The sequence below is a fragment of the Vidua chalybeata genome (genome assembly GCF_026979565.1).
Source record: "Vidua chalybeata isolate OUT-0048 chromosome 3 unlocalized genomic scaffold, bVidCha1 merged haplotype SUPER_3_unloc_1, whole genome shotgun sequence".
NCBI lineage: Eukaryota > Metazoa > Chordata > Aves > Passeriformes > Viduidae > Vidua > Vidua chalybeata.
Window position 1 is genome coordinate 34,763 of NW_026530281.1, and position 26,156 is coordinate 60,918.

At 51.3% G+C, this 26,156-nt stretch overlaps 1 protein-coding gene across 1 annotated transcript; it reads right to left on the reverse strand.

The window, feature by feature from the left end:
- PNOC (prepronociceptin) lies at positions 1-25,554 on the reverse strand. The gene is made up of 4 exons (XM_053932981.1): positions 25,479-25,554; positions 16,690-16,826; positions 7,651-8,005; positions 1-1,644 (listed from the first exon to the last, which is right to left on the reverse strand). The coding sequence occupies exons 2-4, from the start codon at positions 16,807-16,809 to the stop codon at positions 1,604-1,606; spliced, it is 516 nt and encodes a 171-aa protein (XP_053788956.1). The 5' UTR covers positions 16,810-16,826; positions 25,479-25,554; the 3' UTR covers positions 1-1,603.
- Positions 25,555-26,156: the final 602 nt, after the last annotated feature.

Sequence of the window (26,156 nt, forward strand, 5' to 3'; positions counted from 1 at the left end):
TCGTAGAAAGCGTAAATCGATTTATTTCTCGATCCTTTTGCTATGTACAAGTTTAATGGAGAACTCTTGGTAGGAAACAACTGAAAACACCAAAAGTTTGGGATCATCCTGGAATTTTTCCCTGGTTTTTTTCCCCATCGGGATTTTTTTTTTCTTTGGGCTCGGCTCGGGAATGGATTTGGGGTTTTTGAATTTCTTTCTTTTTTTTTCTTTTTTTGGCGGGGGGGGATCGATCAGGAAGGAGGGGATGGATGGGGTTGGGTTTTTTCCTCGCGGGAAAATCCCACAAATTTTTTTTGGGGTTTGGTTGCCGACGCCACCGAGCGAAGGAGTCGAAGCCGGAGCGGTTCCGAAATTCCGAGGGAAACGCTCGGAAAAATCCCAAAAATAAAAGGGGAATGAAAATCAACGAGAGTTGGGGGAGATTTTGGGTCGCGACCCCGAATTTGTGGGAAATTTGGGGATGAATCCCGCGGGAAGCCAAAATCCCCTTTGCGATGCCGGGAAATTCTCCGCGATTTCGGGGCTGAGTTTTGGCCACAAAAAAAACCAAAAAAAATCCAAATTTTTGGCAAAAATTCAAGTTTTTTCAGTAAAAATTCCTCTTTTTTTTTTCACAAAATCTCACATTTTTTGGCAAAAATTCCTTTTTTTTTTTTTTGGTAGAAATTCCTCTTTTTTTGGCAAAAATTCCTCCTTTTTTGGGAAAAAATCCAAATTCTTGGAGGCAAAGATTCCATTTCTTTTTTGCAAAAATTCCCTTCCTTTTTGCAAAAATTCCTCGTTTATTTTTGAAAAAAACTCCAATTTCTAGACAAGAACGCCTTCTTTTTGTGGGCAAAAATTCCTCCTTTTTTTGGCAAAAATCCCATTTTTTGGTGCAAACCCTCTTTTTATTTTCTGCAAAAATTCAAATTTTTTTGCAAACATTCCCTTTTTTTCAACAAAAAAATTCCTTTTTTTGCAAAAAATCCAATTTTTTGGCCAAATTTTTTTTTCCCCCACAAAAATCCCATTTTTGGGGCAAAAAACCTCTTCCTTTTTTTTTTTTTTCCGGCAAATATTCCATTTCTTTCAGCAAAAAATCTCTTTTTTTTTGCAAAAACTCCTTTTCCTTCAGCCAAAATTCCTTTTTTCTTTTTCCAAAAAATTCCATTTTTGGGGCAAAATTTTTTTTTTTTTTTTTGCCAAAACCCCAATTTTTTTGTTTTTTTTTTTTTTCTCTAAAAATCCCATTTTTTGGGGGGCAAAACCTCCTCCTTTTATCAGCAAGATTTTTTTTTTTTTTTGGGGCCAAAAATCCCATTTTTTTGGGGGGGCAAAACTCCCATTTTCCGGGCAGAACCGCGCTTTCCCCACGTTGGGCGCCGCTTTCGCGCCACCGTCGGCGCCGGCCGAAGGCGATTTTGGAGATTTTTCGAGGAAAGAGATTTTGGAGCTTTTGGAGCTTTTGGAGCTTTTGGAGATTTTGGAGATTTTGGAGCTTTTGGAGATTTTGGAGCTTTTGGAGCTTTTGGAGCTTTTGGAGATTTTGGAGATTTTTTTCGAGCCTGAAGCGCTTTGGGGTCGGCAGAGGACGAGCGGCCGGGGCAGGAGCAGGAATTTAATTTTGCCTGTGCCGGGCTGGGAGGCGGTGCCGGAACGCTACAAAAAAATACAAAATAACATGGGGAAAAGGAAGGGGAAAAGAAAATCAAAAATACAAAATAAAACGGGGAAAAGAAAATCAAAAATACAAAATAAAGTGGGGAAAAAAAATCAAAAATACAAAATAACATGGGGAAAAGGAAGGGGAAAAGAAAATCAAAAATACAAAATAAAATGGAGAAAGGAAGGGGAAAAGAAAATCAAAAATACAAAATAAAATGGAGAAAGGAAGGGGAAAAGAAAATCAAAAATACGAAATAAAGTGGGGAAAAAAAATCAAAAATACAAAATAAAGTGGGGAAAAGGAAGGGGAAAAGAAAATCAAAAATACAAAATAAAGTGGGGAAAAAAAATCAAAAATACAAAACAAAATGGGGAAAGGAAGGGGAAAAGAAATCAAAAATACAAAATAAAACGGGGAAAAGAAAATCAAAAATACAAAACAAAATGGGGAAAAGAAAATCAAAAATACAAAATAAAATGGGGAAAAGGAAGGGGAAAAAAATCAAAAATACAAAATAAAGTGGGGAAAAAAATCAAAAATACAAAATAAAATGGGGAAAGGAAGGGGAAAAGAAAATCAAAAATACAAAATAAAACGGGGAAAAGAAAATCAAAAATACAAAATAAAATGGGGGAAAAAATAAAAAATACAAAATAAAATGGGGAAAGGAAGGGGAAAAGAAAATCAAAAATACAAAATAAAACGGGGAAAAGAAAATCAAAAATACAAAATAAAGTGGGAAAAGGAAGGGAAAAAGAAAATCAAAAATACAAAATAAAAGTGGGGAAAAGAAAATCAAAAATACAAAATAAAATGGGGAAAGGAAGGGGAAAAAAAATCAAAAATACAAAATAAAACGGGGAAAAGAAAATCAAAAATACAAAATAAAATGGGGAAAAGGAAGGGGAAAAGAAAATCAAAAATACAAAATAAAATGGGGAAAGGAAGGGGAAAAGAAAATCAAAAATACAAAATAAAATGGGGAAAAGAAAATCAAAAATACAAAATAAAGTGGGGGAAAAAAATCAAAAATACAAAATAAAATGGGGAAAGGAAGGGGAAAAAAAATCAAAAATACAAAATAAAGTGGGGAAAGGAAGGGGGAAAAAATCAAAAATACAAAATAAAGTGGGGAAAGGAAGGGGAAAATAAAAAAATACAAAATAAAATGGGGAAAAGGAAGGGGAAAATAAAAAAAAAATCACAAAATAAAGTGGGGAAGGGAAGGGGAAAAGAAAATCAAAAATACAAAATAATGTTGGGGAAAATATATAAAATAGCTTGGGGAAAAGAAATAAAAATATAAAATAATGTGGGGGAAAAATATATAAAATAAAGTGGGGAAAGGAAGGGGAAAAGAAATAAAAATACAAAATAATGTGGGGGGAAAATATAAAATAAAGTGGGGAAAATAAATAAAAATATAAAATAATGTGGGGGGGAAATATAAAATAGCATGGGGAAAGGAAGGGGAAAAGAAATAAAAAATACAAAATAAAATGGGGAAAGGAAGGGGAAAATAAAATAAAAATACAAAATAAAGTGGGGAAAAAATAGAAAATAGCACGGGGAAAGGAAGGGGAAAGTAAATAAAAAATATAAAATGTGGGGAAAATAAAATACAAAATAATGTGGGGAAAATAAAATAAAATTCAAAATAATGTGGGGGAAATTAAAAAAAAATAGAAAATAGCATGGGGAAAGGAAGGGGAAAATAAATTTAAAAATACAAAATAAAATGGGTGAAAGGAAGGGGAAAATAAAATAAATACAAAATAAAATGGGGGAAAGGAAGGGGAAAATAAATTTAAAAATACAAAATAAAATGGGGGGAAAATTACAAAATAAAGTGGGAGAAAGGAAGGGGGGAAAAATTAAAAAGGGAGATAAAATGGGGAAAGAAAGGGAGAAATATAAAATATATAAATTATAAATATTAAATATTAATATAAATAATAATAAATATCAATATTAATAAAAATAGAAAAAATACAAAATAAAATAGAGAAAAGAAAGGGGAAAATAGGAAATAAAATGGAGAAAAGAAAGGGAAAAATAAAAATAAAACAGAGAAAAGAAAGGGGAAAATAGGAAATAAAACAGGGAAAGGAAATGGGGAAAAAAGAAAATAAAACAGAGAAAAGAAAGGGGAAAAATATTTTTTAAAGGGGAAGAAAGTGAGGGCGAAAAGGGAAATAAAAGGGGAAAAATTAAAAAGTGAGGGGAGAAAGGGAAAAAATTAAAAAGTGAGGGGAAAAAGGGAAAAAAATTAAAAGTGAGGGGAAAAAAGGGAAAAAAAATTTAAAAGTGAGGGGGAAAAAGGGCAAATAAAAGGGAAAAATTAAAAAGTGAAGGGAAAAAAGGAAAAAAATTAAAAAGTGAGGGAAAAAAAAGGAAAAAAATTAAAAAGTGAGGGAAAAAAAAAAAAAGGAAAAAAATTAAAAAGTGACAGGGGAAAAAGGGAAATAAAAGGGAAAAATTAAAAAGTGAGGGGAAAAAGGAAATAAAAGGGAAAATTAAAAAGTGATGGGGAAAAGGGGAAATAAATGGGAAAAAATTAAAAAGTGAGGGAAAAAAGGGAAAAAATTAAAAAGTGAAGGGAAAAAAAGGGAAAAAAATTAAAAAGTGAGGGAAAAAAAAGGAAAAAAATTAAAAAGTGAGGGGAAAAAAAGGGAAATAAATGGGAAAAATTAAAAAGTGAGGGGAAAAAAGGAAAAAAAATTAAAAAGTGAGGGGAAAAAAGGGAAAAAAAATTAAAAAGTGAGGGGAAAAAAAGGGAAAAAAATTTAAAAGTGAGGGGAAAAAAGGGAAAAAATTTAAAAAGTGACGGGGGAAAAAGGGAAATAAAAGGGAAAAATTAAAAAGTGACGGGGAAAAAAGGGAAATAAAAGGGAAAAAATTTAAAAGTGAGGAGAAAAAAATTAAAAAATGAGGGAAAAAAAGGGAAAAAAATTAAAAAGTGAGGGGAAAAAAGGGAAATAAAAGGGAAAAAAATTGCACCAAAAGAAGGAGAAGCCAAAGCAGCTGAGCCGGGAGCGGGAATTTGGGAATTTCTCTCGCGGAATTTTGGGGAGGGAAAAAAAAAGGAAAAATTTTGGTGGAAAAAAGTGAAAATCGTCCCCAGATGGGGGTTGGGGAGGGGCTGGAGGAGGGGAGGCGGAATTGAGGAATTTGGGGATTTCCTCGGGAATTGCGGCGGGGCTGGGCAGGAATGGGTTAATTGGAGCGCTTGAAATTCCATTTTTATTCCATTTTTCTTTATTTTCATTTGCATTTCTTTCCATTTTTTCAATTTTGTTTTTATTTATTTTTATTTATTTCCTTCCGTTTATTTATTTTTTATTTTCTTTACTTCATCTATTTCTTTGATTTCATCTATTCCTTTCCTCTATTTCATTTTTTATGTCTTTATTTCTAAAAAATTATTTAATTTTTAATTTTTTTAATTAATTAAAAAAAAAATTTCTACAGATACGTCTTTTAAAATGAATTGAAATTAGACTTTTATTGGCCTCTAAAATGTATTTTACTTGAAACATTTCAACTCGTATTTTAAACTTTTTAAAAATAATTTTGATCAATCTTTTATTTCTTTTAAAGAATCCCATTTCATCCTTTATTCCTCTGAAATATTTCTGAAATTTCCTCTTTATTTCTTTAGAAGAGTTTTGAACTCTCTGTTTTATTCCTTTGAAAATATTCTTGCCATTTATCTTCCATTTCTTTACGACATCTTTGAAATTTATTCTTTATTTCTTCGCAATATTTTTCATTTCTTCGAAATATTTTTCATTTTTAGCTTCTTTCTCTGATTTATTTTTCATTTTTAGCTTCTTTCTCTGAAATATTTTTCATTTTTAGCTTCTTTCTCTGAAATATTTTTTTCATTTTTAGCTTCTTCCTCTGAAATATTTTTTATTTGTCCTCACCCTTTTTAAAGCCTAATTTTCAATTTTTTCCTGCATTTTCTCCTTTATCTGCCGTGATTTCCAAATTCTCCTTGGGGTTTTAAATAATTTTCGACTTTATTTTTTAGAAAATAATTTTTTTTTTTAAAACATTTCCCGTCTTTATTTGGAATTTTGAGGATTTTTTTTTTCCCCAGTTTTTTTTTTATTGGGGGGGAACCAAGCCCTGCAGGAGGCGGAGCAGCAACCGCGGACCCAAAGGGACCCAAAGGTGACACCAAAGGGCACCCAAAGGGACCCAAAGGTGACACCAAAGGGACCCAAAGGTGACACCAAAGGTGACACCAAATGTCACACCAAAGGGACCCAAAGGTGACACCAAAGGGCGCCCAAAGGGGACACCAAAGGGACCCAAAGGGGATCCAAAGGTGACACTAAAGGGACCCAAAGGTGACAACAAAGGGCACCCAAAGGGCGCCCAAAGGTGACACCAAAGGGCACCCAAAGGTGACACCAAAGGGACCCAAAGGGACCCAAAGGTGACACCAAAGGTGACACCAAAGGGCACCCAAAGGTGACACCAAAGGGGACCCAAAGGGGATCCAAAGGTGACACCAAAGGGGACCCAAAGGGGATCCAAAGGTGACACTAAAGGGACCCAAAGGTGACACCAAAGGGCACCCAAAGGGCGCCCAAAAGTGACACCAAAGGGCACGCAAAGGGCGCCCAAAGGTGACACCAAAGGGCACCCAAAGGTGACACCAAAGGGCACCCAAAGGGCGCCCAAAAGTGACACCAAAGGGACCCAAAGGGACCCAAAGGTGACACCAAAGGTGACACCAAAGGGCACCCAAAGGTGACACCAAAGAGGACCCAAAGGGGACCCAAAGGTGACACTAAAGGGACCCAAAGGTGACACCAAAGGGCACCCAAAGGTGACACCAAAGGGACCCAAAGGGGATCCAAAGGTGACCCCAAAGGGGATCCAAAGGGGACCCCAAGGTGACACCAAAGGGGACCCAAAGGTGACACCAAAGGGGATCCAAAGGTGACCCCAAAGGGGATCCAAAGGGGACACCAAAGGGGATCCAAAGGGATCCAAAGGTGACACCAAAGGTGACACTATAGGGGACCCAAAGGGGACCCAAAGGTGACACCAAAGGGATCCAAAGGTGACACTAAAGGTGACCCCAAAGGGGACCCAAAGGGGATCCAAAGGTGACACTAAAGGGGACCCAAAGGGGATCCAAAGGTGACACCAAAGGGCACCCAAAGGGGCCTCAAAGGTGACCCAAAGGTGACACCAAAGGGGACCCAAAGGGGCCTCAAAGGTGGCCCCAAAGGTGACACTAAAGGGGGCCCAAAGGTGACACTAGAGGTGACCACGAAAGTGACCCAAAGGTGACCCCAAAGGTGACCCCAAAGGGGATCCAAAGGTGACCCAAAGGTGACACTAAAGGTGACTCTGAGGGCAGCCCTGGGAGTGGCCCAAAGGTGACCCCAAATGTGACCCCGAAGGTGACCCCAAAGGTGACCCCAAAGGCAACCTCGAAGGCAGGGTCACCCCAAAGGTGACCCTGAGGGCGACCTCAAAGTTGACCCCACAGGTGACCCCGAAGATGACCCCAAAGGTGGCCCCAAGGGCGACCAAAAGGGTGACCATGAGGGAGACCCCAAGGGTGACCCCAAAGGCACCCCCAAAGGCAACCCTGAAGGTGCTCCCAAAGGTGACCTCGAAGGTGACCCCAAGGGTGACCACAAGGGCGACCCCAAAGGTGCCCACGAGGGTGACCATGAGGGCAACCACAAAGATGACCCCGAGGGCAACCTCAAAGGTGCCCACGAGGGTGACCCCGAAGATGTCCCCCAAGGTGTCCCCGGCGGCGCCCCCGCCATCCCTCCCCGCGTGGCCCCGCGTCCCTCCCCGTGCCCGGCGCTGGCGTTTCCGAGCCATTTTTCCGAATGGGTTCTCTTGGTGATGGCCCCCTTGTAGGATGGCACCCATGGGATGTGGCGGGCGGGGTGGAGGGTTGGATCCCGCTTAGATCTCGTTGGTGTCGCCGGCGCCGGCGCCGCCGCGGCCGTACTCACTGGAGCGCGGCGCCATGCCCAGGTACTGCTTCAGGAACTCGCTAAACCTCTTCTGGTTGTTCCACTTCCGCGCCGACTTGCGCACCCCGATGAAGCCCCCGTACCTCTTCTGCACCCCCTTGGCCGCCGGGCCCGCTCCCGGCCGCCGGGAAATGTCCTCCTCCTCCTCCTCCGAGGCGCCCGGCGCGGCGCGCTCGGCGTCGGCGACCCGCGGGGCGTCGGCCGGCACCGCTTCGCCCCAGGGCCAGGCTCGGGCCGAGAGGCGGCGGGGCCGCGGCGCCGCCCGGCCGGTGGCCGCGCACAGCTCCCAGGTGGCCCTGGGCACGGCTTGGCCTTCACACTCCAGGATGCAGATCTGCGGGGGAAACACGGCCGGGCGTCAGCGACACGCTCGGGTTGGGACGGCATCGCCGAGAACGGCGGCGGCGCCGCGCTCCCGGCCCGGCCCGACGCCCAACCCGTTGGGAATGTTTATGGGAAAGTGCCAACAGCTCCGCAGCCCGTCCCGACGCCCAACCCGTTGGGAATGCGCATGGGAAGGTGCTGGCAGTTCCACAGCCCGTCCCGATGCCCAGCCCGTTGGGAACACCCATGGGAAGGTGCCAGCAGCTCCACGGCCCATCCCGACACCCAACTCGTTGGGAAGGCGCCGGCAGCTCTTGGGTATGTGCCAACACCCAACCCATTGGGAATGCCCATGGGAAGGTGCCGGCAGCTCCGTGACCAGTCCTGACACCCAACCCATTGGAAACGCCCATGGGAAGGTGCCGGCAGCTCCACGGCACGTCCTGACACCCAACCCGTTGAGAACACCCGTGGGAAGGTGCCGGCAGCTCCACGGCGCGTCCTGACACCCAACCCGTTGAGAACGCCATGGGGAAGGTGCTGGCAGATCTTGGGCACATCCTGACACCCAACCCATTGGGATCACCCATGGGAAGGTGCCGGCAGCTCTTGGGCACATGCCGACGCCCAACCCATTGGGAACACCTGTAGGTAGGTACTGGCAGATCTTGAGCGCGTGCCGACGCCCAACCCATTGGGAATGCCCGTGGGAAGGTGCCGGCAGTTCCGTGGCACATCCTGACACCCAACCCATTGGGATCACCCATGGGAAGGTGCCGGCAGTTCTGTGGCACATCCTGACACCCAACCCGCTGGGAACGCCCATGGGAAGGTGCCGGCTGCTCTTGGGTGCGTGCCAGGCCTCATCCCTGAGGTGTCTCCTCCCAGAGCCTGCCGTGGGCTCCCAGAGGGGTGGAAGGTGGTGGAGATGCTCGGCGTCGCTCTCCGGCCTCCCCCGGACACGCCCCACGCTGCCCCGTGGAATTCCGCACTCCTGCTCGGCCAGCACGAGCTCCGCTGGGTCCTACAGAGCAGGAATCATCGACTCACGGGGTGGTGGAGGTGGGACGGGATGGTGGATGGAGGTGGGAAGGGATGGAGGTGGGGTTGGATGGAGGTGGGATGGGATGGGATGGGATGGGATGGGATGGGGTGGGATGGGGTGGGATGGGGTGGGATGGGATGGGATGGGATGGGATGGGGTGGGATGGGGTGGGATGGGGTGGGATGGGGTGGGATGGGGTGGGGTGGGGTGGGGTGGGATGGGATGGGATGGGATGGGATGGGATGGGATGGGATGGGATGGGATGGGATGGGGTGGAGTGGGATGGGATGGGATGGGGTGGGATGGGGTGGGATGGAATGAGGTGGAGGTGGGAAGGGATGAAGGTGGGAGAGGATGGAGGCGGGAAGGGATGGTGGAGGTGGGACAGGATGGTGGCGGTGTGATAGGATGGAGGTGGGAAGGGACAGTGGAGGTGGGACGGGATGGAGGTGGGATAGGATGGAGGTGGGACAGAACGGTGGAGGTGGGAAGCAATGGAAGTGGGAAGGGATGGTGGAGGTGGGATGGGATGAGGTGGGAATGGATGAAGGTGGGAGAGGATGGAGGTGGGAAGCAATGGTGGAGGTGGGAGAGGGTGGTGGAGGTGGGAAGGGATGGGATAGAGGTGGGAAGGGATGGTGGAGGTGGGAAGGGATGGTGGAGGTGGGACGGGATGGAGGTGGGACGGGTGGAGGTGGGACGGGTGGAGGTGGGACGGGATGGAGGTGGGACGGGTGGAGGTGGGACGGGATGGAGGTGGGACGGGATGGAGGTGGGATGGGATGGAGGTGGGACGGGATGGAGGTGGGACGGGTGGAGGTGGGACGGGATGGAGGTGGGACGGGATGGAGGTGGGATGGGATGGAGGTGGGACGGGTGGAGGTGGGACGGGTGGAGGTGGGATGGGATGGAGGTGGGACGGGTGGAGGTGGGACGGGATGGAGGTGGGACGGGTGGAGGTGGGACGGGATGGAGGTGGGACGGGATGGAGGTGGGACGGGTGGAGGTGGGATGGGATGGAGGTGGGACGGGATGGAGGTGGGATGGGATGGAGGTGGGACGGGTGGAGGTGGGACGGGACCTCTGGCCCATTCCCATGGCAGGTCCTGGTGCGTGGATTTGTTCCTCCGCAGGGGCAGAACTTTGCTCTTCCTGAGGTTTCTCCAGCTGGGAATGTTCCTCTGGATGGCAGCAGAGCCCTGTGGGGTGCCACCAGCCCTCCCAGCTCTGCAGCATCTGCTGAGGTTCTCCTGCCCCATTATCCTGAAGAAGTCCCGGTCCACTGGGTTTATCCACTCCAGGATTGTCCTCGAGGGTGTCACGGGACACTGGGATGAAGGTCAGGCCCAGCCTCAGGGTTGGTCAAGCACCGCTGCTCCTCCGTAAATCCACGCTGGCTGCTCCCGGTGACCTTCCCGTGCTCCACACCTTCAGAACAGCTCGGCGGGATGAAGATGGAAAAGCTCCGCGCTCCAGCACCTCCCCAGAGATTCACGGGAAGCTTCCCAGATCCTCCTCCATCCTTCCTCAAAGGCAGGGGGCACCTCTGGTTCCTCCAGCCCCCAGGAACGGCCGTTCCCACCATGTCCCTTTGTCACCGGCGTCCTTTGGCTCACAGGGGTTCATCCCACCACGGTTGGGCCTCATCCCTTTCCAGGCTGGACAGGACATGGACCTGTCCCTGCTGTGGGGTTTTGGTGCCACCAAACCCACCGTGGTCGTGTCTCATCCCTTTCCAGGCCAGACAGGACATGGACCTGTCCCTGCTGTGGGGTTTTGGTGTCACCAAACCCACCGTGGTCGTGTCTCATCCCTTTCCAGGACGGACAGGACATGGACCTGTCCCTGCTGTGGGGTTTTGGTGCCACCAAATCCACCATGGTTGAACCTCATCCCTTTCCAGGATGGACAGGACACAGCTCTGTCCCTGCTGTGGGGTTTTGGTGCCACCAAACCCACCACGGTTGGGTCTCATCCCATTCCAAGCCAGACACGCCCCATCCCTGCTGTGGGGTTTTGGTGCCACCAAACCCACCATGGTTGGGTCTCATCCCTTTCCAGGCTGGACAGGACACAGATCCAGCTCTGCTGTGAGGTTTTGGAATCACCAAACCACCACGGTGGTGTCACATCCCATTCCAAGCCGGACACGGCCCCATCCCTGCTGTGGGTTTTGGTGTCACCAAACCACCATGGTTGGGTCTCATCCCATTCCAAGGACATGGGACACGGCCCCGTCCCTGCTGTGGGGTTTTGGTGCCACCAAACCCACCATGGTTGGGTCTCATCCCATTCCAAGCCAGACACGGCCCCGTCCCTGCTGTGGGTTTTGGTGTCACCAAACCACCATGGTTGGGTCTCATCCCATTCCAAGGACATGGGACACGGCCCCGTCCCTGCTGTGGGGTTTTGGTGCCACCACACCACCATGGTTGGACCTCATCCCTTTCCAGGATGGTCAGGACACAGCTCTGTCCCTGCTGTGGGGTTTTGGTGTCACCAAACCCACCACGGTCGTGTCTCATCCCTTTCCAGGCCGGACAGGACATGGAAAGTCCTTCTTTTGGTGTCACCAAACCCAGCGCCCAGGGAAAACCATCCAGGAGAAAATGGTGGAAGAACCCAACTCGATGAAGGCCGGAAGGAACCGTGGGTGGACGGCCCGGAAGGGAAGGGTTGTCCTCATCTCCATCGTGGTGGGGTCACACTGATCCCCAGCTGGGTTCACCTGAGCCAGGTGGAAATTCCCATCAAACCCTAAAATCCATTTTTTTATCTTTTTTCCCTCAAACGACCCCTCGCTCCACCCCGTTCCTCACCACGGGTTCGTCCTTCCACGCAAACACAAATTCGGTATCGAGTCCTGGAGATGCACCAAAACCTCCTTTTTTGGCCCCGTAAATCCAAGGAATTCCCTTGGGATGGGACAACGGGGACCTGCTGGGGGGCATCCGGAGGGTCTGGTGGCCACCTGCAGGCCCCAAACCTCTGCAGAACCTCTCTCCACCTTGGCACCACCAGCTTGGCCAGCGGGGAGGTGCCACCAGTCCCGGCGTGGTCACGCAGGGCCGCGGCTCCGTCGGTTCTTCCCACCCGCGAGGGCTCGTCCCGCAGAAGCCAAAAGAGGGAGAATCGTCCCCAAACGCGGCGGTGACGGGGCTTTTGTAGGATGGGGCCTTGCGGAGTCACCGAGGGCGTCCCGCGCTGAGCTGAGGTCCTCTCCTGGCATCTCCAAGGCTTTGGAAGGGTCCGTGCTGCTGGAGGTGATGGATCCCACGGAGGTGACCAGCTCCAAGGTCCCGTCACCCTCCGGCGTGGACATCCCGGGCTCCTGGGCCACCGGGCTGAGGTGACGATTCTTCTGGAAGTGGTTTTTGTCCCCAGCTCGGAGTGGGTCGGGAATCCTCGGTGAAGAGCGGCCGATGCTCCAAAATCACCTGGGGAGGTTCTTCCCTGTCTTAGGTTGGTGGCTTTGGTGGCCCTGGGGACCGGGACAGGGGTGATTCATCCCCATCTTGAGGAGCAGCTGGTCCCTGTCCCTCCCTGGCACCGGTAACTCCAGGGATCTCCTGCTCCACGGACCTGGTGGGACTTCATCGGACGTCGCTTTGGAAACGGTGGAAGGTCGCACCAAACCCCACCACGAGGCTCCTTCCAGCCCAAACTGAACCTCAGGAGATCCCAAATCCCACCATGAGGCTCCTTCCAGCCCAAACTGAACATCAGGAGATCCCAAATCCCACCACGAGGATCCTTCCACCCCAAACTGAACCTCAGGAGATCCTAAATCCCACCAGGAGGCTCCTTCCAGCCCAGAACATCAGGAGATCCTAAATCCCACCATGAGGATCCTTCCAGCCAAGAACCTCAGGAGATCCCCAATCCCACCACGAGGCTCCTTCCCACCCAAACTGAACCTCAGGAGATCCCAAATCCCACCACAAGGATCATTCCAGCCCAAACTGAACCTCAGGAGATCCCAAATCCCACCACGAGGATCCTTCCAGCCGAGAACCTCAGGAGATCCCAAATCCCACCATGAGGCTCCTTCCAGCCCAGAACCTCAGGAGATCCCAAATCCCACCAGGAGGCTCCTTCCAGCCCAAACTGAACCTCAGGAGATCCCAAATCCCACCACAAGGATCATTCCAGCCCAAAGTGAGGCCCAGGAGATCCCAAATCCCACCACGAGGATCTTTCCAGCCCAAAACATCAGGAGACCCCAAATCCCACCATGAGGATCCTTCCAGCCGAGAACCTCAGGAGATCCCAAATCCCACCATGAGGATCCTTCCAGCCCAGAATATCAGGAGATCCCAAATCCCACCACGAGGCTTCTTCCACTCCAAACTAAGCCCCAGGAGATCCCCAATCCCACCACGAGGCTCCTTCCAGCCCAAACTGAACCTCAGGAGATCCCCAATCCCACCACGAGGCTCCTTCCCACCCAAACTGAACCTCAGGAGATCCCAAATCCCACCACAAGGATCCTTCAAGCCCAAACTGAACCTCAGGAGATCCCAAATCCCACCACGAGGCTCCTTCCAGCCCAAACTGAACATCAGGAGATCCCAAATCCCACCACAAGGATCATTCCAGCCCAAAGTGAGGCCCAGGAGATCCCAAATCCCACCACGAGGATCTTTCCAGCCCAAAACATCAGGAGACCCCAAATCCCACCATGAGGATCCTTCCAGCCGAGAACCTCAGGAGATCCCAAATCCCACCATGAGGATCCTTCCAGCCCAGAATATCAGGAGATCCCAAATCCCACCACGAGGCTTCTTCCACTCCAAACTAAGCCCCAGGAGATCCCCAATCCCACCACGAGGCTCCTTCCTGCCCAAACTGAACCTCAGGAGATCCCAAATCCCACCACTAGGCTCCTTCCAGCCCAGAACATCAGGAGATCCCAAATCCCCCCACGAGGATCCTTCCAGCCAAGAACCTCAGGAGATCCCCAATCCCACCATGAGGCTCCTTCCCACCCAAACTGAACCTCAGGAGATCCCAAATCCCACCACAAGGATCCTTCAAGCCCAAACTGAACCTCAGGAGATCCCAAATCCCACCACGAGGCTCCTTCCAGCCTAAACTGAACCTCAGGAGACCCCAAATCCCACCACAAGGATCATTCCAGCCCAAAACTTCAGGAGATCCCAAATCCCACCACGAGGATCCTTCCAGCCCAAACCGAGCTCCAGGAGATCCCAAATTCCGGTTCCAACTGCTCTGGCTTTGGGATAGGACCTGCCATGGGGTCCATGGGCCACCAACCATCCCAGCTCCTCCCCAAGGTTCCGGTTGGAGCTCCAGGAGCAGGAGCAGGCAGGAAAAGGGGATCTCACAGAGGTTCTGGTGCCTTCAAACCGACGTTTTGGGGCCGAACCAGGGTGGTGGCACCCCAAAACTTGGTGGCAGTGACGTGCCCTTGGTGGCACTGGGGTGACTCCAGGATCTCCTGGAAGTTTCTGGTTTCTCCTGGGGTTTTTTTTTTGGGATATTTCCCAACCCTGGGGGCTTCCAAGCTGCCGGCTCCTTTGGGGAAGGGGGGGACGTTTCCACCCCGTGGGATTTGTGATCCCAAATAAATGGGGGAGGTGGACAATCCTCCGGGAACGCCGGGACACGGCCACGGCTCAGCAGAGGGGAGAAGAAAGGATTTAGGAGCTGGGAAAGGCCAAAATTCCGGTTTCACAGCACTTCCCATCCCGTGCGGGACGCGGATCAAGGCCCGGAGGAGCTGTGGGATCTCCAGGCTCATCCCACCCCACCAGGGCTCCAAGCGGGAATTTGGAGGCCCCTGTCCTCCGCAGGGGTTTGGGGTTGGGATGGGTGATGGGGATGGAAGGTGGGGATGGTTGGGGGGTCTTGGGCCCATTCTGGTTTGGGATCTTCATCCTGATTTCGGATCTTCACCCTCGTTTGGGACCATCCTGATTTGGGATCTTCATCCTGATTTCGGATCTTCACCTTCCCTCAAGACCATCCTGGTTTGGGATCTTCACCTTCCCTTGGGACCATCATGGTCGGGGATCTTCATCCTCATTTGGGATCTTCATCCTGATTTGGGATCTTCACCTTCCCTCAAGACCATCCTGATTTGGGATCTTCACCCTAATTTGGGACCTTCACCTTCCCTCAGGACCATCCTGATTTGGGATCCTCACCCTCATTTGGGATCTTCACCCTTGTTTGGGACCATCCTGATTTGGGATCTTCACCCTCATTTGGGATCTTCACCATCATTTGTGAACATCCTGATTTGGGATCTTCATCCTGATTTGGGGTCTTCACCTTCCCTCAGAACCATCCTGGTCTGGGATCTTTACCCTGATTTGGGATCTTCACCGTTCCTCAGGACCATCGTGGTTTGGGATCTTCACCCTGATTTGGGATCTTCACCTTCCCTCAGGACCATCCTGGTTTGGGATCTTCACCTTCCCTCGGGACCATCCTGGTTTGGGATCTTCACCTTCCCTCGGGACCATCATGGTCTGGGATCTTCATTCTGATTTGGGGTCTTCACCTTTCCTCAGGACCATCCTGCTTTGGGATCTTTACCCTGATTTGGGATCTTCACCCTGATTTGGGACCTTCACCCTGATTTGGGACCTTCACCCTGATTTGGGACCATCCCAGTGCCCGCCCAGGAGTAACAGTGACAGTGGCAGCAGGTGGCACCTTCCCCTCAAATCCCCCCCAAATTCCCCAGCAGAACGAAAACGGCGCCCGGAGCCCGCGGGGACAGGGGACAGGGGACAGCGGTGGTGGCACTCACGATGTCCCCCAAATTCCCCAGCAGAACGAAAATGGTGCCTGGAGCCCGCGGGGACAGGGGACAGCGGTGGTGGCACTCACGATGTCCCCCAGACCCCAGCAGAGGGAAAACGGTGCCCGGAGCCCGCGGGGACAGGGGACAGCGGTGGTGGCACTCACGACGTCCCCCAGACCCCAGCAGAGGGAAAACGGTGCCCGGAGCCCGCGGGGACAGGGGACAGCGGTGGTGGCACTCACGACGTCCCCCAGACCCCAGCAGAGGGAAAACGGTGCCCGGAGCCCGCGGGGACAGGGGACAGCGGTGGTGGCACTCACGATGTCCCCCAAATTCCCCAGCAGAACGAAAACGGCGCCCGGAGCCCGCGGGGACAGGGGACAGCGGTGGTGGCACTCACGATGTCCCCCAGACCCCAGCAGAACGAAAACGGCGCCCGGAGCCCGCGGGGACAGGGGACAGCGGTGGTGGCACTCACGATGTCCCCCAGACCCCAGCAGAGGGAAAACGGCGCCCGGAGCCCGCGGGGACAGGGGACAGCGGTGGTGGCACTCACGATGTCCCCCAGACCCCAGCAGAGGGAAAACGGCGCCCGGAGCCCGCGGGCGCGGGGACAGGGGACAGCAGTGGTGGCACTCATGATGTCCCCCAGACCCCAGCAGAACGAAAGCGGTGCCCGGAGCCCGCGGGGACAGGGGACAGCGGTGGTGGCACTCACGATGTCCCCCAGACCCCAGCAGAGGGAAAACGGCGCCTGGAGCCCGCGGGGACAGGGGACAGCGGTGGTGGCACTCACGATGTCCCCCAGACCCCAGCAGAACGAAAACGGCGCCCGGAGCCCGCGGGGACAGGGGACAGCGGTGGTGGCACTCACGAGGACGTCGAAGGTGTCGCGGTAGAGCTGGCGGTCGCAGTGCAGGCAGTCGCCGCGGCAGTCGCCGCGGGCGCGGGCGCAGAGGCACAGCAGCAGCAGGTCCCAGAGCACGGCCCTCATGGCGCCACCGGCAGCGGCTGCGGGGACAGAGGCGTCAAAAGCCCGCCAAGAATCCCGGAAAATCGAGCGAAATCCCAAAATAGCCTGCAAGATCCCGCAAAATACAAAAAAAAAAAACCCCGCGAAATCCCAAAATATCCTGCAAAATCCTGCAAAATACCAAAAAAATCCCAAAATATGCTGCAAAATCCCACCAAATCCCCAAAAAATCCCAAAATATGCTGCAAAATCCCACCAAATCCCCAAAAAATCCCAAAATATGCTGCAAAATCCTGCCAAATCCCATAAAATCCCAAAATATCCTGCAAAATCCCGAAAAATCCCAAAAAAATCCCAAAATATCCTGCAAAATCCCACCAAATCCCAAAAAAACCCCCGCGAAATCCCAAAATATCCTACAAAATCCCGCCAAATCCCAAAAAATCCCAAAATATCCTACAAAATCCCGCCAAATCCCATAAAATCACAAAATATCCTGCAAAATCCCACCAAATCCCCAAAAAATCCCAAAATATGCTGCAAAATCCCACCAAATCCCCAAAAAATCCCAAAATATGCTGCAAAATCCTGCCAAATACAAAAAAAACCCCACAAAATCCCAAAATATCCTGCAAAACCCTGCCAAATCCCAAAAAAACATGCAAAATCCCAAAATATCCTGCAAAATCCCACCAAATCCCAAAAAAAACTCTGAAAAATCCCAAAATATCCTGCAAAATCCCACCAAATCCCAAAAAAACCCTGCAAAAATCTAAAAAATCCTGAAAAATCCCATAAAATCCCGTGAAATCCCAAAATATCCTGCAAAATCCTGCAAAATACCAAAAAAATCCCGCAAAATCCCAAAATATCCTGCAAAATCCTGCCAAATCCCAAAAAAACCCCGCAAAATCCCAAAATATCCTGCAAAATCCCAAAATATCCTGCAAAATCCTGCCAACTACAAAAAAACATGCAAAATCCCAAAATATCCTGCAAAATCCCACCAAATACTAAAAAAACCCTGCAAAAATCTAAAAAATCCTGAAAAATCCCATAAAATCCTGTGATATCCCAAAATACCCTGCATAATACTGCAAAATTCAAAAAAAATCCCACAAAATCTCACCAAAATATGCTGCAAAATCACCCCAAATACCAAAAAAATCCTGCAAAATCCCCAAATATGCTGCAAAATCCCACCAAATCCCAAAAAATCCTGCAAAATCCCAAAATATCCTGCAAAATCCCGCCAAATGCCGCCAAATCCCAAAATACCCTGCAAAATCACGCCAAATCCCAAAAAAATCCCGCAAAATCCCAAAATATCCTGCAAAATCCCGCCAAATTCAAAAAAATCCCGCAAAATCCCAAAATATGCTGCAAAATCCCGCCAAATCCCAAAATATCCTGCAAAATCACACCAAATACCAAAAAAATCCTGCAAAATCCCAAAATATCCTGCAAAACCCTGCCAAATACAAAAAAAAAAAACCCACAAAATCCCAAAATATTCTGCAAAATCCCACCAAATCCCAAAAAAACCCTGAAAAATCCCAAAATATCCTGCAAAATCCCACCAAAACCCAAAAAACCCCCGCAAAAATCTAAAAAATCCTGAAAAAATCCCATAAAATCCCGTGAAATCCCAAAATACCCTGCAAAATCCTGCAAAATACCAAAAAAAATCCTGAAAAATCCCAAAATATGCTGCAAAATCCCACCAAATACAAAAAAAAAAACCCTGAAAACCTAAAAAATCCTGAAAAATCCCACAAAACCCAACAAAATCCCATGAAACCCCGCAAAACCCCGTGAAAACCTAAGAAATCCCACAAAAATCCCAAAAATCGCACTCAATCATGCACAATCCCAAATAAACTCTGCAAAACCCAGTGAAAACCAAAAAAAACCACACAAAAATCCCACAAAAACCTAAAAAAAATCCCCAAAAATCCCCCAAAAACGCTGCGAAACCCTGTGAAAACCTAAAAAATCCCCCAAAAAATCCCCCAAAAAAATCACGCAATACCCTGTCAAACCCCACAAAATCCTATGAAACCCCAAAAAATGCCAAGAAGTCCCAAAAAAACCCTGCAAAACCCCACAAAACACCACAAAACCCTGCAAAATCCCCCAAAACCCCACAAAATCCTGTAACATCCCAAAAAATAATGGAAAAACCCCACAGTACCCTGCAAAATCCAAAAAAAATCCTGCAAAACCCCATGAAACCCTGCAAAATCCCCAAAAATCCACAAAATCATGCACAACCTCGTCAAATCCTACAAAATCCTGCGAAGCCCTGCAAAATCCCAAAAAACTCTGCAAAGCCCTGCGAAATCAAAAAAAAAATCCCACAAAACCCATGAAACGCTGAAAAAATCCCAAAAAATCCTGCAAAACCCCACAAAACCCTGCAAAATCCCAAAAAATCGTGGAAAACCCCACAAACCCTGCAAAATCCCAAAAAATCGTGGAAAACCCCATGAAACCCTTCAAAATCCAAAAAGAAATCCCACAAAACCCTGCAAAGTCCCGTGAAATCCCATAAAACCCTGCAAAATCCCGTGAAATCCCATGTAATCCTACAAAAGCCTGCACAATCCCAGCAAGCCACAAAAAACCCCGTGAAACCCTGAAAAATCCCGTGAAATCCCATGAAACCCTGGAAAATCCCATGAAACCCCAAAAAACCTCACAAAATCCCACAAAACCCCACAAAACTCTGTGAGATCCCACCAAACCCCACAAAACCCCATCAAACCCTACAAAGCCATGCAAAATCCCACAGAATCCCACAAAACCTCGTAAACCCCAATGAAATCCCACAGAATCCCACAAAACCCGACCCCAGAAAGCTCCGGGGTTTTGCGAGGAACCGACCCCAAAAGGCTCCGGGGTTTTGCATGGAGCCAACCCCAAAACACTTCGGGGTTTTCCGTGGAGGCGACCCCAAAAGGCTCCGGGGTTTGCAAAGAGCCAACCCCAAAAGGCTCCGGGGTTTTGTGAGGAACCGATCCCAAATGACTCCAGAGTTTTCCATGGAGCCAACCCTAAAAAGCTCCGATGTTTTCCATGGAGCCGATCCCAAAAGGCTCCTGGGTTTCGTCAGAAGCCGACCCCAAAAGGCTCCGGGGTTTTCCATGGAGCCGACCCCAAAAGGCTCCGGGGTTTTGCATGGAGCTGATCCCAAAAGGCTCCGGGGTTTTGCAAGGAACTGACCCTAAAAGGCTACAGGGTTTTCCATGGAGCCGACCCCAAAAGGCTCCGGGGTTTTCCATGGAGCCGATCCCAAAAGGCTCCGGGGTTTTGCATGGAGCTGACCCCAAAAGGCTCTGGGGTTTTGCACGGAGCCAATCCTAAAAGGCTCCAGGGATTTCCATGGAGCTGACCCCAAAAGGCTCCGGAGTGTACGAGGGGCCAACCCCAAAAGGCTCCAGGGATTTCCATGGAGCTGACCCCAAAAGGCTCGAGGGATTTTGTGAGGAGATGATCCCAAAAGGCTCCGGGGTTTTCCATGGAGCTGACCCCAAAAGGCTCCAGGGATTTCCATGGAGCTGATCCCAAAAGGCTCTGGGGTTTTGCGAGGAACAGACCCCAAAAGGCTCCGGGGTTTTCCATGGAGCTGACCCCAAAAGGCTCCAGGGTTTTGCAAGGAGCTGACCCCAAAAGTCTCCAGGGATTTCCATGGAGATGACCCAAAAGGCTCCGGGGTTTTGCCAGGAGCCGACCCCAAAATGCTCCAGAGCATGCGAGGAGCCGACCCCAAAAGGCTTCGGGGTTTTCCATGGAGCTGACCCCAAAAGGCTCCAGGTTTTGCATGGAGCTGACCCCAAAAGTCTCCAGGGATTTCCATGGAGCTGACCCCAAAAGGCTCCAGGTTTTGCCAGGAGCTGATCCCAAAAGGCTCTGGGGTATTTTGAGGAGCAGACCCCAAAAGGCTCCGATGTTTTCCAGGAGCTGATCCCAAAAGGCTCCTGGGTTTTCCAGGAGCCGATCCCAAAAGGCTCCGGGGTTTTGTCAGAAGCCGATCCCAAAAGGCTCCGGGGTTTTCCAGGAGCCGATCCCAAAAGGCTCCCGGGTGTCGGGGTTGGTTTCCCGGGACGTCTCCTGGCCCCGGTCCCGGGCAGGGTTTGGGGTTTTTTTTAGCGGGGACGTGACGGGGACAGCGCATTCCCAGCTGTTCCCGGACAGGGACAATTCCCAATTCCTGCTCCGCGCTGGCTTTGGGGACGTGCCACCCCTGTCCCTGTCACTGTCCCTGTCACTGTCCCTGTCCTGGGAGGGTCCAGCAGGGATCGCCGGAATCTGAGCCCGACTCCCGGAGAATTCCCAAAGAATTCCCACAGAATTCCCACAGAATTCCATGTCCCAGCTGGCTTGGCCAATGGGTTTAGGGGACAATTCAGGGATCAGAGAGAGGTGACACAGGGGTGACACAGATGGGGACGTGGCACCGGGTGTAGGGGACAATGAGGGGACAATGAGGGACAGAAATGGGGATTTGGCCCCAGGTTTAGGGGACAATCCAGGGAGCGGACAGAGCTGACAGAGATGGGGACGTGGCACCGGGTGTAGGGGACAATCCAGGGACCAGAGAGGTGACACGGAGGTGACAGAGATGGGGACGTGGCACCGGGTGTAGGGGACAATCCAGGGACCAGAGAGGTGACACGGAGGTGACACAGATGGGGACATGGCAACAGTTTAGGGGACAATTCAGGGTGCAGAGGGGACAGAGAGGTGACAGAGAGGGACAGGGATGGGGATGTGGCACCAGGGGAGAGGACAATGGGGGGATCAGAGAAAGGTGACAGAGAGGGACAGGATGGGACAGACAGGGAGATGTGTCACCAGGTTTAGGGGACAATTCAGGGACCAGAGAGAGGTGACAGAGATGGGGATGTGGCACCGGGTTTAGGGGAGAATGAGAGGACCAGACAGAGGTGACAGAGAGGGACAGGATGGGGATGTGGCACCAGGTTTAGGGGACAATGATGGGGCCAGAGCGAGGTGACAGAGAGGGACAGGATGGGGATGTGGCACCGGCTGTAGGGGACAATCCAGGGACCAGACAGAGGGGACAGAGGTGACAGAGATGGGGATGTGGTACCAGGATTGGGGGACAATGAGGGGGCCAGAGAGGTGACAGGATGGGGACAGGATGGGGATGTGGCACCGAGTGTAGGGGACAATTCAGGGACCAGACAGAGGTGACAGAGAGGGACAGGATGGGGATGTGGCACCAGGGGAGAGGACAATGAGGGGATCAGAGAGGTGACAGAGAGGGACAGGATGGGGATGTGGCACCAGGTTTAGGGGACAATTCATGGTCCAGGCAGAGGTGACAGAGATGGGGACGTGGCACTGGGCTTAGGGGACAATCCAGGGAGCAGAGAGAGGGGACAGAGGTGACAGAGATGGGGATGTGGCACCGAGTGTAGGGGACAATCCAGGGACCAGACAGAGGTGACAGGATGGGGATGTGGCACCGAGTGTAGGGGACAATCCAAGGACCAGACAGAGGTGACAGAGATGGGGATGTGGCACTGGGTTTAGGGGACAATGAGGGGACCACAGAGAGGTGACAGGATGGAGATGTGGCACCAGGTTTAGGGGACAATTCATGGTCCAGGCAGAGGGGACAGAGATGGGGATGTGGCACCGGGTTTAGGGGACAATGAGAGGACCAGACAGAGGTGACAGAGAGGGACAGGATGGGGATGTGGCACCGGCTGTAGGGGACAATCCAGGGACCAGGCAGAGACGGCAGAGGTGACAGAGGTGGGGACATCGCCGGGTTTCGGGGATCCCAAATCCCCCCTTCCCAGGGCCGGCCCCACGCCGAGCACCCCGCAGGGTCCCTGCCGGGCGTGACGGTCACCTTTTGTCCGCGCGGTGACAGCGGTGACACGTCGCGGCTGTCACCCGCCGGAGGGTCCGGGCGACGCTGATAAGGAGCAGGAATTGAGGTTTAATCTCCGCCGAGTCATTAAAAGCGCTCGGGTGAGTCACAGCTCCCGGGAGAGGCCAAAACCCCCCCCCAAAAAAAAAAAAAACCCGGGATCGGCACCGCCACCCCCCTGTCCCTGTCCCCGTGTCCCCAGGAGGCTCCGAGCCCGGGAGATCCGTGCGAAAATGGGATCGGGATTGGGATCGGGGGGGAAACAAATCCCGCTTTGTGCAGCCCCCGCCCCAAAATTCAATCTGGACGCTTTTAGGGGATTTTAGGGTTTTTTTTTTTTTGGGGTGGCAGCGGTGGGGGTGGTGGCGGCTCCAAGCCCCTTCCTCAGTTTCCCAGCCACAAATCCACGAAAAAATAAAGGGATGCGTTTTTCCCCATTTCCCCCAGTATTTGTTTTCCCTATTTTTTCCCCCATTTCTCCACGTTTCTTTTTTATTCTTTCCTTTTTTACCCCTCCTTTTTTTCTCTCATTCTTTCCCCTTTTCCCCACTTTTTTCCTCATTCCTTCCCTTTCCCCCACATTTTTCCTCATTCCTTCCCTTTCCCCCCACATTTTTCCTCATTCCTTCCCTTTCCCCCCACATTTTTCCTCATTCTTTCCAATTTCCTCACATTTTTTCTCTGATTCCTTCCCCCTTTTCCCCACATTTTTTCCTCATTCCTTCCCATTTTCCCACCCTTTTCTTCTCTCATTCTTTCCCATTTCCCCCACATTTTTTTCTCTCATTCTTTCCCATTTCCCCCACATTTCTTTTCTCTCATTTTTTCCCTTTCCCCCCACATTTCTTTCTCATTATTTCCCTTTTCCTCCACATTTCTTTATCTCATTCTTTTCCCCCACATTTCTTTATCTAATTCTTTCCCATTTCCCCCACATTTTTTCTCTCATTCTTTCCCATTTCCCCCACATTTTTTCTCTCATTCTTTCCCATTTCCCCCACATTTCCCCCCCCCCCCCCCAATTTAAAAAATATTTTTCCCTCTGGGAAAACCCGACCTGGGCCCTCTTTCCCGAAGGATTCTCGGACCGGTCCCACTCCCCTGGAGCCTGGGGATGTCACAGCCACCCCCGCGGCTCCTCCGGGGCACAAAAATCTTCCTTTTCCTCCCCAAAAACCCAACCCCAAGCACCCCGCGGAGCTTCGCCAGGACGCGGCAGCCCCGAGGGTAAAATCCGAGTTTTTTTCCATGCCGTTGGAATTACCCTCATTCATTTCGGAGGAGAATAATGAATAAAAAAAAAATAAAAAATAAATGAGTTTGGGCTGGGTGTTTTTGTTGTTTGTTGTTGTTGTTTTTATCTAAATGGAAATCCAGCCTGCGGTCGAGCCTAGGGCGGGTTTATCCATCAGGACGAGCGGTTTTTTATGGGATGAGGTGGGAAAATCCATTGTGGGAGCAGCGGGAATGGGAATAAACCCCGGGAGAGGAGCTGGAAGGGGCAGCAGGTGCTGCCTCAGATGGGATTTTATCCGCTCCATTTGAGGCCATTCGGCTCCCGGCCCCTCTTCCCATGGATTATCCCGCCTTTGGGATCGCCCCGAACACCCCAAAAGCAGCGGCCGTGCCCCGCTTTGGGATCATCCCGCAGCAAAACCATCCCAAATCCCCCTTTTTTCCCCTCCTTTTTCACCCTGCCCGGAGCCAAGGCCTGATCCAGAGGGTGATCCAGAGGCGGCAGGGAAGGATCCGTGGGATCCGGGAAGGAGGGAAAGCTTTTTCCCATTAAAAAAAAAAAATAAAAAAATCAAATTATTGTCCAAGAGTATCCCCCGGCAGCGCCGCTGAGCCCCTGCCCTGCTCCCCCAAATCCTGCCGTTGTGCCGGCGGATTTCTGGGGGGGATTTCAGGGAAATCAGAGGGATTTGGGAATGATGGAAGGGGAGGGGGGTGGTGGTTACAGATCCCTGGCGGAAAAAAAAAAAAAAAAAAAAAAAAAGAAATCAGCGCTGCCTTTTCGCGGTGCCCCTCAATCAGGTAATTGGCCATAATTGGCCAAAATGAGGCGCCGCGGTGTGACTGGAAAGGCAGATGGGAGCCGGGAAAAGGCTGCTTGGAGGTAAAAAAAAAAAAAAAAATCGGGAATAATATTTTTTTGTCCCCGCATCCCCATCCCCTCAGCCGCTCCTTCCCTGCTTTTTGGCGGGGGGGGGGCTTTATGCAGAACAAAGCACAAAAAAAAAAAAAAATTTAAAAAAAAAAAGAAAGAAAGAAAGAAAATCCCATGCTCGTCCTTTTTTTTTTTGTGTGTGTGTGTGATTTTTGGGGTGGCTCAGCCGGGAAGATCCCGGGGAAGTCGCGACTGGAAGGGAAAGGAGTGGGAATACGGGATGGGTAAAATCGTGGCGTGGCTGCTCTCCCCCCCGCCAAGAAAAAATCCCCAAAAAATAAGAAATTCCCGCCGATCCCGGAGGAAGCCGGCAGCACCCCCGGCTCCGGGCAGGCCACGCCGCCTCTTGTTGCATCCCCGCGGCTCCGCTCGGCTGGATTTTGGGGCTGAAGAGCGAAACTTTTCCTCCGCCGCCGGGAGAGCGGCACCGGCAGAGCGGCACCGGCAGAGCAGAGCTCACCCTCGGCGGGGAGCGCGGGGCTCAGCCCCGCAGCGAGGCCGTGCATGGTGGGGAGGGTGAAAAACAAAACAACAACAAAAAAAAAAGCAGGAAAAGCTGGGGAAAAACAAGCCGGGAAGAGGAGAAAGAGGAGGAGGAGGAGGAATTCCTACCTGCGCTGAGCTGGCGGCTGCGAGGCTCCGAGACTTGCCCGGCTCCGGCGGAGCCGCTCGCGTTTTTATGGCCGGGATCGCACCCCCGCCCCGGCCACGTGCGCGGCTGAGCCCACCCCCGGGGCTGCCGGGGGAGCGGCGGAGCCCACCCAGACCCCCGGGGCTGCCGGGGGAGCGGCGGAGCCCACCCAGACCCCCGGGGCTGCCGGGGGAGCGGCGGAGCCCACCCAGACCCCCGGGGCTGCCGGCGGAGCGGCGGAGCCCACCCAGACCCCCGGGGCTGCCGGCGGAGCCCATCCAGACCCCCGGGGCTGCCGGCGGAGCCCACCCAGACCCCCGGGGCTGCCGGGGGAGCGAACCCAGCCCCGGGGCTGCCGGGGGAGCGGCGGAGCCCACCCAGACCCCCGGGGCTGCCGGCGGAGCGGCGGAGCCCACCCAGACCCCCGGGGCTGCCGGCGGAGCGGCGGAGCCCACCCAGACCCCCGGGGCTGCCGGGGGAGCGAGCCCAGCCCCGGGGCTGCCGGCGGGGCTGCGCCGGGCGGGCGGGAGGGACCGGCCGAGGCGCGCCGACCCCCGCGCCTGCCCCGCGGCTGATGCGCGCAGCTTGCCCGCATCCCGCGTCTTTCCCCGCATCCCGCGTCTTTCCCGCACCCCGCATCTTCCCGCATCCCGACTCTT